This window comes from Danio aesculapii, chromosome 1, assembly GCF_903798145.1.
Source record: "Danio aesculapii chromosome 1, fDanAes4.1, whole genome shotgun sequence".
Classification (NCBI taxonomy): Eukaryota; Metazoa; Chordata; class Actinopteri; order Cypriniformes; family Danionidae; genus Danio; species Danio aesculapii.
The window spans coordinates 42,322,546-42,335,763 of NC_079435.1; the positions used below are offsets into that span (position 1 = coordinate 42,322,546).

A 13,218-nucleotide genomic window follows, 5' to 3' on the forward strand; every position below is an offset into this window, starting at 1 on the left:
AGCAGTACGGTGACAACATTACATATGGTCCGAGAAAATACTTAAAAGTATTAATTTAACATATTTGTGCTCAATAATGGGTTTTATTTCTGTATTGGGGATCGCGATCGCGAACGAATTGTTCTTTTTAACTGGATCTTCTAATGTGAACCAGTTGAACTCAAGCCACGTCCCAAATGACACACTACACCTTAGGCACTTATGCACTTACACACTCAACAGCATACTACATGTATGTAGTGTCGTCCCAAATGGAACACTACATAGTTTTTGTACCAAGCGAATATTCAAACTGTTTCCCAGATGACATTTGACAGGTGCCAAATTAGTGAAATAACTGACCAAAGTACCAAATAACACCTGCTGTGAGTATAACTGCATTCACCATCAGGAGGCGCTATAATCATTCTCGTAGGAGAATTGTGCTTTCTCAATCCAAAATAAATAAAGTAACATGAGCGCTCTGAAAGCTCCGCACGTTCCGCTATGTGAGCAAAGCTGCAGTCGTTGAGTGCGTGGTGTCCATCTTTCCACACTTCATTTTACCGGTTGAATAAGTTCATCATCCGGGTATTTAAAATGCACTTATTATTTTCAGAGTTTTCAGTGTGAACGCACTACGTACACTATTTATACTACAAAATGGTGTAGAATAGTGCATAAGTATGCGATTTGGGATGCACCTTAATTCAACAAATCAAACTGATTTATTTGAAACGATTCATGTCTCCAGTAACGTTAAGCACGTATTCACAAACAACTTACTTTTAAACATGCCTGATACCCCCCTCTGGCTTGAAATAAACCAATATATACTGAGTTATTCAGTTATAAGTACAGTAAACACAGATAACGGATTGGAGAAGCGCCCATGCGTGATTCAGTGAACCAAACACAAATGGTGCATGACAGCCTGCTGTGACTGAACCAAACAGCTGCAGCACGGGTAACCAGAGAGCTTGAATGAGAGGATCTGGCGAAACGCAAGTCTATTTCACAACAGAAAGCCGTAATGGAATTTTAATTGAATCATGCTTCAGTTGGGTTGCAAAACATAATTGTAAGAAACTTTTCAGATCATGGTGATGTTTTAACTGACTGAAATTATGATTGCTGACTACATATTTTTGATATGTTGAGTCCAAACTTGGGAAGATTGTCATGAAACATTCGGTTTGCGTTAAAGATCCAAACTTGCCATCACTACTGTTTATTTAACCTCAGAAGCAGCCTTGCACACATATTTTACTTAAAGCTGCTATCTTGTGGGCTGTTGTATTTGAATTTGAGGATGGAAGTGGTAGATGGTAGTGTTCTTGTGTCAAAAAAAAAGTACCCCATCTTTGGTTGAGTTTTTATTATACAATATTTATTCTGGGGATTTTGAATCTTGCACCTAACAAATACCTTAAATTATAAAAAATAAACAACAAACAAGAAACTAAAACTGAAACTAATAAAAACTAAGCTATTTCAAAATATAGAAACTAATAAAAACTAGTAAATATACCTATAAAAACTAATTAAAACAAACTTAATTTGAAAACAAAAAGTCAAAACGAAATAAAACTAAAACTAATGATGAACAAACGCTGAACACCTTAACAATGTGGCGCTTTTTCATTTTCTTGATACGTAAAACTTGTATCAGAGCTGCTGCAAGGGTTTGTCAACAGATGCTATTGGAGCACAAGCTTGTGAGCTTGTTAAAATTGGTCGAGGAAGTGGCATACCTTGCCTTTTTGTTCATGTGGTTTTAGGTGGGAAATGTGAACAGCTCATTAGTTCAATTCCAAACAGACTCCGGTGTGGTTTGACTGAAATATAAATACAACACAGACCAAAAGACACTTAATAAAACCAAAAGCAGGTCAAAATGTAAAAAATATGAGACCATAATCAAGACAAAATGCTCAAGCATACCTGTTTTGTCTCATCATAGTTTAGCTTAGATTGAAAGACCTTTAAAAATGTATTTGTATATAATGGAACATTTAGAATTCTGCTTTAACCAACAAGAAACTACTTTCAACTTTAGAAGATTTAACATTTGTTATTTATAAACTTAAATGTATCATAACATAATATTCATTATTTAGTGAAATACTAGTATTAAATGTGTATAATTAATACAAATATATGCCATCAAGTCATCAAGAGTGCATAACATATATCAACAGTGAGAGTACAGACATTTGTTACAGTGAATTTCTCTTTTCAAATTAATTGTTTGAAATTTCTGTTCATCAAAGAATCATGAAACATGTATAGTGATTTCAACAACAGCAAAAAATGCAAATGTTTAACAATGATTGTTAAGATTCACCTAATCAAAGGATATTAGAATGATTTTAAAGGATCTTGTGGCCCTGATGCTGGATGATGCTTAAAATTAAGTGTAAAATACATTAACATAGAAAAACAATTGACAATATTAGTCAATAATATAATATTTTATAATAATAATAACATACAGTGGAAGTCAAAATTATTAGCCCACCTGAAATATTAGCCCCCCTGTTTATTTTTTCCCCAATTTCTGTTTAACGGAGAGAAGATATTTTCAACACATTTCTAAACATAATAGTTTTAATAACCCATAGCTGATTTATTTTATCTTTACCATGATGACAGTAAATAATATTTTACTAGATATTTTTCAAGACACTTCTATACAGCTTAAAGTGACATTTAAAGGCTTAACTAGGTTAATTAGGTTAACTAGGTAGGTTAGGGTAATTAGTCAAGTTATTGTATAATGATGGTTTGTTCTGTAGACTATCGGGAAAAAATATAGATTAAAGGGGCTAATAATATTGACCTTAAAATGTTTTTAAAAAAATTAAAAACTGCTTTTTTTTCTAGTCGAAATAAAACATATAAAACTTTCTCCAGAAGAAAAAATATTATCAGACGTACTGTGAAAATTTCTTTGCTCTTTCCTGTTTAACATCATTTGGGAAATATTTAAAAAAGAAAAAGGGGGGCTAATAATTCTGACTTCAACTGTATATATTTTTAAACAATTGCATTTTTTCTTGATCACAGACTTTTGAACTTTAGTGTATAGAAATGCATATTGTAATGAATTATTGTCCTGTTAGATGGCTCTTAAAAAGGTTTTGAAACAGTTGTCATGTGGTATTTTATATCATCTGTGTTTAAAGTCTTTGAAGATGATCAATTATTTACGTCATTGTTATCTATTTATTAGACTCACTCTTGTCAACTTAATGCGTGTTCACTTGCTATTGCCCAAGATGTTTTTTTCCTCTCAGAAAAGTCTTAAGCAGCACGTCCAGTTCAATAGAATATCTCAAGCAGACAGTTATTCGGTGTGTCTGCTGACTGTTATGTTCTAGCTTGCTGAAAAACAGCAATTGTACCTTTTCTGCGTACTCAAAATACAGAGAAGTCCGCGCAGGTTCCTGCTTGCTCTGGAATTTTTTCAAAAAATTGTCATCCGAGTATACACAAAAGTCTCCATTCTTTGCAAAATGATCATTACCTGGGTTATTATAGAGAACAGAGTGCAGAACCTGGGGCTGAATGAATGGTTGAGACAGTAACGGAGATGGACAGATGTGAAGATGGAGAGATTAATGGGGAGGCGCAGACAAAGAAAAGGAGGTGTTGCTGACTCTCAGCGTAGTGACAGCAGGGAGAAAAAGAGATGGATAGCTTTACAAGACAGGAAGACACCTAATCCTATAGGAATGTATATTGTTTCTAGGAAGGCGCCCTCTCTGAGAGGAACATGAAGGTTCTGTGCAATTCCACGAAATACTACAAATTCCTATATTGAGAGGTGCTTGCTTTCGTCATGTACAGTATATAGGTCAAAATATTTATCATACATTAGAATCTGTGCTTAATTTTACGGTTTCTCTGAGCAAAACTAGAATCATTATTACACTCTGTACTCATGTGTACAGAAGACACTCACTAGAATGTCATTTAGTGTAATAGTTTATATACAGAAAAATCTTGTCAGGTATATTTGGAACACATTATAGGACGATCAATTTCTAAAATGCTAATTAATTGTTATTTTAAGTTTATACTCTTTGCCACAATCCTTCAAACAGCAAGAAGTTTTGAATAATTTTTAAAAACAGTAGAATTTAGTACAGTTGACTTGCAGTCAAGCCTGAAATTATTCATACCCCGGGGGTATGAATCTCATCCTGATAATGATAAACAGTGCTCAGCATAATTGAGTACACCCTATTTTGAAAATGAATATTTGTATTCATTTCTCAGTGAATATGCAATGTATTTTGGTGCATTTAAACAAAACAGATATATTTATTAAAATAATATTTTAGTCACCAAACATATTTAGAAATTGAAAGGTAATACAATTAAATTCAAGCAAAATATTGCAAAAATAAATGACAACCTACAAAGTTTCAACAAAATGTTTATAAATTTGTATTTAATATTTTTCTATAACATGTAAATTTGGCTGTACTAGTTTCGGATCATTATTGTAAGTTATTTTGTTAGATAAGCTCCAGATTTGGCTTCAGTACTGACTAATCTAATGTACAGTTGAAGTCAGAATTATTAGCCCCCCTGTTTATTTTTTTCCCCACAATTTCTGTTTAACGGAGAGATGATTTTTTTCAACACATTTCTAAACATAGTAGTTTTAATAACAAATAATATTTGACTAGATATTTTTCTACACAGCTTAAAGTGACATTTAAATGCTTAACTAGGTTAATTAGATTAACTAGGCAGGTTAGGGTAATTAGTCAAGTTATTGTATAATGATGGTTTGTTCTATAGACTATCGGAAAAAAATTTAGCTTTAAGGGGCTAATAATTTTGACCTTAAAATGGTGTTTAAAAAATTAAAAGCTGCTTTTATTCTAGCTGAAATAAAACAAACAAGACTTTCTCCAGAAGAAAAAATATTATCAGACATCCTGTAAAAATTTCCTTGCTCTGTTAAACATAATTTGGAAAATATTTAAAAAAAGAAATTTGAAGGGGGGCTAATAATTCTGACTTTAACTGTATATGCACAAAAATAACATTGTATAGCTTCCTATTAAAAAAATATTAATTTAAAAGATAGATTTGTGAGGGGTGTACTTATATATGCTGAGCACTGTATATCACAATATATTCAGTCAGTAACATTGACTGGAAAGAACTATTTCTTTTTCATTTATAAAGTATACCTAATGATATTCTATCATCGTTAGAGAGCCATTATTAGCTTACAGAAATGTAATTTGAAGGTGTGTGGTTTGTCAAAAAATAGTTTAAGTTTCAGACAAAGTCGACCAAACCTTGCTTCTTTCGGTGGGGTTTTCACTCTGCTGCCCCCACAATAACATGTTGTGTGTGAAAAGCCCCTTTCGCCTACACAGTTTTCACAGGAACTGCTCTCAGATTTGCTTTAACTTGCGAGTACGTTTGAATCACGCCTTGTGTATGCATGCTCCTGTATTATATACAGTGTGGCACAGATATTAGGTATAATTGTAATGCATTTTAATTGATAAGTTTTAAGTTGATATGTGAAATGTTAAATCACATATTATCAAAAATGCTCTCCTATTTGATTTTTTTAAAGGTCTATTTACTGTGTGGGCCAGTTTCAGTATTGTCTCCTAAAATAGTCTAACCTTACTACAGTAAAGATCTACAATTCTAGAAACTAAAAATGAGAATGTATTGTGATTTGGACAACATTTCTGTCATCTTGTGAAAAAAGAAAAAGTAACTACACACCAGCTCAAAATAATGTTATGACAAAATCAGTCGGTTTTAACAAGTGTCAGCAGGAAGTTTTGGAAAATTTAAACTATAATAATAAAAAATATAGTATTAAAAGTATAGTATTCTAATTTATAATATAATATTATTTATAATATAATATAATATAATATAATATAATATAATATAATATAATATAATATAATATAATATAATATAATATAATATAAAGTTATTTTGGACTGTGGTTTTATTAGCTGTGTATTAAAAAGTTACATTTTGTTTCAAGACTATGTTAATAAAAATTGGAAAAATACTGTAATGTATATTGAGCCTTTTCCCCATGTTTTATCCACTTCTATGAGTGAATTTATTTGATAAATGATATATGTTCATTATGATATATGTTCATCTTCATTAATATATGATATTTGTTGATATATGACTCTATTGGCATACTACTGCAGCATGAAGAAATGATTACTTATTTAAATCAGTGTAATGTATATTTTGATGTGATGTTTTGTCAGAAATTAATTTGCCGTTTTAATGGATGTTGAATATGAAAGAGGAGTAAATACATTTTTGAAAACTGGACTGACACTGGACTGGACTGGAAACTTGACTTTCAATTTACTAGAACTTCTATGTTAATCTGCTTTGACACAATCTACATTGTAAAAGCACTATAGAAATTGAACTGAATTGAATTAAATAGCTTCACGTTTCTACTTATTATTGAGAAGATGTTAAAAAACTATTTGGTTTTCATTGAAAAATATTACATTAGCACCCAAAAACATATATTGCATACAGATTGTGTACTGTACATTTACAGTACTTTTATACCATACTGACAACAACCTTTAAAACGCAGGTGTTATTACAAAAATGGATTATAAATCGAACGTTTTTTCACAAGTTAAGGAAAAAAGATCTCAACATTACTCAATATAATACACAACAATAAAATAATGGAAGAAACATTCGTTTAACAATGTGCAATGTAATATCAAGCACCAATTTCATCTATTCCATAAAAATCTAAGAAGAAACAGTTGAAAAAATAAATCAAATGTGAAATTTTACATTTTTAAACATTCTTGAAAACTCATGAAACTTTGCACGCTTAACAGAAGTGGTGAAAATTATCGATTGATATGAGTTTTACAAGTGGGTGTGGCAATATGGCTCGACAGCGCCAGCTATAAACATTTGATAAAATGGCCCCCGAGCTACGCTTCACGCACACATACGAAAATTGCCACACACATCAACCCTGCCAATACCTACAAAAAAGTCTCTTGGAGCGAAATGTAAAACTCAACAGGAAGTCAGATATTTTTAACTTCCTCTGTAAAAAATAAAAAAAAGGGTCGACAGTGAGCCTGGGTGCGAGGTCCCATTCATCGCTGCTTGCAGCTTTAATACACTTTGTTTTTGCATAATATCCCAAAGTGTCTTTGTTTGAGCACATATCTGTATCTCAGTCAATTTTATTTGTTTGCATTTTTATTCATTTATATATTATTTATTATTATTATTTATTACCGTATACCCACCACAGTAACAAATCTGAACACTGTAAGGAATGAAATGCAAATGAAAGAGTTTAATCGGGTTAGTCTGCCAACATCAACAACATCAGCAGCAGTATTGTTTCACTCAAACTGCACTGTAAATAAACCTGAATATTTGAATGATTATTGCTCTTCTTTTTCCAGGACGTACATTTCCCACTCACCCGTATTTCAGCGCTCAGCTTGGTGCAGGCCAGCTGTCCCTCTATAACCTACTGAAGGCATATTCTCTGCTGGACCCGGAGGTGGGATACTGCCAGGGCCTGAGTTTTGTGGCTGGTGTTTTGCTGCTCCACATGAGCGAGGAGGACGCATTTCACATGCTCAAATTCCTCATGTATGACATGGGGCTCAGGAAACAGTACAGGCCTGACATGATCATACTGCAGGTACAGTAGCTTTCACATGGTCACAAAAATGAGGTATATCTAATGAAAGTTTTACTCCTCAGAATATGTTTAATCAGAGTTTTATTTTACGGGGAATGCCTTGTTTACATCATATAATCATCTAAATACTATTATTTTGTTTGATTTATGATTGTATGTTATTCAGAATAATTATTTTAGTTTAGTTAAATGGTTCAGAAGGACATATTTTTGAATAAATGATGAAAGAATGATACTTTTGGCTTTGCTAATGGTTTAAGAGCAATGAATCCTTTTTAAATAATACGTTTTTTAGGTTCACATTCAAAATTTTGGTGTTAGTACAATTTATTTTCTTTGAAATAAATCCTATTCTAACTGTTCATTATGGTTTTTCCAAGTGAAAAGGAGCATATTTGTTTTCAATATTGATTAGAAGAAATGTTTATTGAAGCACAGAATAAGCATATTAGAATGATTTCTGAAGAATCGTGTGGCACAGACTGATTACAATTCAGTGTTGCCATGACAGAAAAAAGTGACACAATTTATTAAAATGGATGTCAGAATTATTAGTCCCCCTTTAAATTATTTATTTCTTTTTTAAATACTTCCCAAATGATGTTTAACAGAGCTAGGAAATTTTCACAGTATGTCTGATTATATTTTTCATAGTCTTATTTGTTTTATTGTTTTAAAGCAGTTCCTAATTTTTAAAAACCATTTTAAGGTCAAAATTATTATTAGCCTCTTTAAGTTATATATTTTTCCGATAGTCTACAGAACAAACCATCATTATACAATAACTTGCCTATTTACCCTCCCCTAATTAACCTAGTTAAGCCTTTAAATGTCACTTTAAGCTGTATCTTAAAAATGTCCAGCATAGTTTCTGCTACATTCATTCTTCCATGGCGGGGCGCCACGCCAAAATTCATCCCGCCATGGCTACATTACAGCTTCTCATTCAAAACATTCAGTCGTGTTTTTTTTATAGCGGGTAATAATCGCACCAAAACGTATTAAAGAGTAAGTGAATTATAACAGCACGAACTTTTCTGTTACCGACCGTAGTAGTGCTGTGCGTCATTTGTTTAACCCTTTAAGGTTACATGCTGACTGACTGACTGGCAGCTGCGTGATGCGTGAGGCCAGCAAACACGACGTACAGCCGTTTCACTTTACTTCAGGACGCATTAATACCCCTCTGTAGGTCTATTGGAGATGTTCATGTATATTCCTAGCAAATCTAATAAATGCTGGAGACATACTTATTACATAAACGCACTAAATCGCACTTCAGCAGCGTTTATTTGAGAGCGCGCTGCGCATAAGAAGATCTGTGCTTGAGCAGCGTATATTTGAGGGGGCGTGCAAGAAGTTTTGTGCACGAGCAGAGGAAATCGGCGCGCAAGTAAAGAGATTTGCATGCTCGTAGGCTATTATAAATGCAATCTCGACTTGTAATACTGCGCTCGCGACATTTGTCATTGAAATAACGCCACAGGTAGTTGGTAGATCTGTGTAAAAAAGGCCTGCCACCACAGCTGGAAAAAATCCTAGAGGAAACACTGTCCAGTCAAATATTATAAATATTATTTACTGTCATCATGGCAAAGATAAAATAAATCCGTTATTAGAAATGAGTTATTAAAATTATTATGTTTAGAAATGTGTTTAAAAATAAAATAAAATCATCTCTCCGTTAAACAGAAATTGGGGGAAAAAATAAACAGGGGGGCTAATAATTCTGACTTCAACTGTATACTGCAGTAGCCAGCCTGGTGAAAGGGGTGTTTTGTTTTTTTCTCCAAAAGTGGACCTTTTTGCAGTTACACGCCTCATTTTCTATTTGATTATGAGATTTAAATACTGCATTTTAGTGACGTTTTAAGCACTATTTTTATCTGCAATAGCTTGTCGGGTAGTCATCAAAACCACACTTTTTGATGTGCTAAAAATACTTAGAATAAAGACTTTATAAAATACAAAATTTGTTATATCATATATCATTAGAAAATGTGAATCTGTTAAAGTTTTAGATTAAAAACTGCTGTCTAATGTCATTTATTAGGCAAATAAAAAACTGGCCAGCACATTCAACTTTCCTCAGTCATTTGGCCTTTAAAAAAAAAAAAACATATAATAATGTAGAGCTTCACAGTTTTCTAAAAACAGTTTTCCAGCCGCTTTTATATATATATATATATAAAAAATAAAGTACATTTGAAAATTGATGTATAACACTAGCCAAAATAGTATTCAAATTAATTTTAATATGGGCCGCTTTTGGTGCTTCACGCTTTTTTATTGGGCATTTTTTTGTTTGTTTCAGGAGTAAGGTCCAAGGTTTACAATAAAAGTTACCTGTACAATGTTTTCTCTATTTAACAACAATACAGTAGCGAAAGAAGACTTCTCTTACGTCAGATTAAAAATTGAAAATACTTGTTAGCATTGGCTGATTAGCTAAAGTCACACCGAAGCGACAACCAACAGAGCATTCAGCTTGGTCTTAAAGCCTGTTTCAATGGGTTATTTTCACTATTTATAATGGCATAGCAGTCAAAATAGGATAAATAAGCTCATGTATGGGTCATAAGGCGTTCGTAGGGAATGTAGAGGTTTTTATTGTATTAAACTGGTGATTTACACACATTAGACACACATCAGTCCCCAATCACCAAGAAAGATGATTATTTTTTTTAAACATACTGCAGCTCTTTATGCAATTTTTTTTCTTCTTCATTATTTTCTATTTCTTTTTTGCATTCTTTGCAGCAGTATTATCAGTAACAGTTTCTCATTTTTTTCAAATTCAAATGTATCAGGGCTTGTGATGTCACATTAGGGGGCAATCTGGAACGGCATGTTTCAGGCAATACTTATGATTTATGGCCATAATTAAAAACGGATTGGGGCACTTTTTACAGTATTAGGCTGTTCATTTACACACATTAGACACACATCAGTGTCCAAACTCTAAGTAAAAACAAATTTTACATAATAAGTCCCCTTTACTTAAAACATTAGCAATACTTCTTTTAAATATACTGCAGCTCTTTATGAAAAAAAAAAAAAAAAAGCATTCTCTTCAGCAAGTGTTTTTCTCCTCTCTTTTTCTTCAAATTCAGATGTATCAGAGCTTGTGATGTCACATTAGGGGGCAATCTGAAATGGCATGTTTCAGGCAATACTTATGAGTTATGGCCATAATTAAAAAGGGATTGGGGCACTTTTTACAGTATTAGGCTGTTCATTTACACACATTAGACACGCATCAGAGTCCAAACACCAAGTAAAAACTAATTTTACATAATAAGTCCCCTTTACTTAAAACATTAGCAATACTTCTCTTAAATATACTGCAGCTCTTTATGCAAAAAAAAGCATTCTCTTCACCAAGTGTTTTTCTCCTCTCTTTTTGTTCAGATTCAGATGTATCAGCTGTCTCGTCTGTTGCACGACTATCACAGGGAGCTCTACTCTCATCTGGAGCTTTATGAGATCGGCCCCAGTCTCTACGCTGCTCCATGGTTCCTTACCGCCTTTGCCTCGCACTTCCCACTCGGATTTGTGGCAAGAGTATTCGGTGAATACACTTTTATTAACACACACCCTTTGCCAGTACTTGGGCAAAAACAGGTCCTGGATTTACTCATAACAACAATGCATTTTTCTTTAATTAGACACTTTTTTCCTTTACTAAGTCTCCCTATGGACTAGTTCCTCCCTCAAGAGTGACATAATAGCAGCTTGTGAATGGCTTAAAGGTTTTGTTAGAAACTCAGATGTTTAACCACTAAGCCACACCAGCAAAACATGAAAAAAGTATAAAGTAAGAATGAAAGCATGTTAGCAGATATAGGCAGGCCAATCAGATTCCTTTGTGGTAGATAGTTATGCATTCCTACTCACTTGATTTCCACAGAAGTGTTTCTGAAGGCTCATATTTGGCATTTTTCTGTTGTCTAGAAAGATACATGAATCACATAGACAAAAGTTGGTTCTCTGTGTCGATTCATATACAGTACAGTCAGGTGCAGGCATTTCTGCACGTACACAGACACACCCTGTCTAGAGAGATAGCAACTAAATGCTGCATGTTGGCACCAATTTTCATCTGGAGGGGCGGTTTTACAGGTTGAGGGAGAAATTTGTGCACCTGGGTTTCTGAATTTCTTTGTCTCTTTTAAGTGGCGATTGCACATTCTTTGTCAAAACCCTCATTGTTTGTGCTACATACATGGATTATACTATAATCACGTGGCTTATTAAAGAGAGTTGTGCTCTTATCGCAGTTAATCAAGAGTTATTGTATTATTTTCGCAATTTGTGTATTGTTTATTAAAATTTTGTTTAATTTTTTAATTAAAATAAAGCTGAAATTAAATTAATGATTATTATGAAATGAATATGTTTTAGATGCACAATTTTTACTAGGAAGTGTTATTTAGCATTGTTTATACACTAATTATTGATTTAATGTCTTATTTTAATGAATTTATATATATATATATAACTGAAATAAAAGGGAAGTAATTAAATATGTTCATTTTGAATACAAACATTCAAATATTCAAAAATAAATTGTAATACTAATAAAATAGAAGAAAGAAAAGCAACAGAATTTAATGTAAATAAAAATAAAAATATAAAATAAATGCTAAATCAAACTAATTCATTGAAAATAAGTCATTAAATCAATAAATAATATATAAACAATGCTAAATAATACTTTCAAGTAAAAATGTTGGAAAAAATATATATTTTTTAGATTTTTTGTGCATCTAAAACTATTTTAATCAAAATAATTGTAATAATTAACATTCACAGTTGTAACAGTCCAGATATTTGGGGATATGGGGAACAGTAAAACGCAGTTTTTCTATAGTAAACTTCTTTAAATGTGCTAACATTGTTTTCAATGTTACTATTAAGCTTTTTAAATATCTATATACTCTATTTTATTGATCATTAAATGATTCTGATTGGGTTTCAATTGACAATCCGTCCTTCACCATTAATCATACCAGAGTGACACATTCTCTGCCTTTCTTTATCCTCCATAGGATCTCTCTATCTTCCACGGGCACGCAGGAGTTAATTATGCATGATAATCATAATCACTGATGCGTAGCGACTGGCGCTAACTTTGTTTTGCTTAATCATATTTCCATGACAGTGTGTGTGGTGTGATTATAAGGGTGACCTTCATTCCAAGGGCAATCTGTTGAACCATCATGTACCATCTTGAGGCATCTTAAACATACACATTTCTAGTGAAATTCTTTAATCTTTACCCACACATGCATTCAGCTCTCAATAAATCTACTGTAGATTGTTGCTTGATTCTGATTAGTTGATGATAATTTTCCACCAATCCCATTGCTAAAATAGTTCAGGTCTTGATTGTACTCTTATGCTATGTAATTTAAAAATGTATAATTAACAAAAGGATACAAATTATAATCTGTTTACATGTTTTCCCCCTAAATTATGTTTTATCAATGGAAAGGCATACACAATAGCTACCT

General features: G+C 32.5%; 1 protein-coding gene across 2 annotated transcripts in view; it reads left to right on the top strand.

The window, feature by feature from the left end:
* tbc1d1 (TBC1 (tre-2/USP6, BUB2, cdc16) domain family, member 1) overlaps window positions 1-13,218 on the top strand; it is a 160,588-nt gene that overhangs the window by 124,299 nt on the left and 23,071 nt on the right. For both annotated transcript variants that reach the window (XM_056460767.1, XM_056460766.1), the window contains 2 exons: window positions 7,458-7,702; window positions 11,114-11,273. In XM_056460767.1, the coding sequence (XP_056316742.1) occupies window positions 7,458-7,702; window positions 11,114-11,273 (405 nt within the window). The remainder of the gene's footprint in view (window positions 1-7,457; window positions 7,703-11,113; window positions 11,274-13,218) is intronic.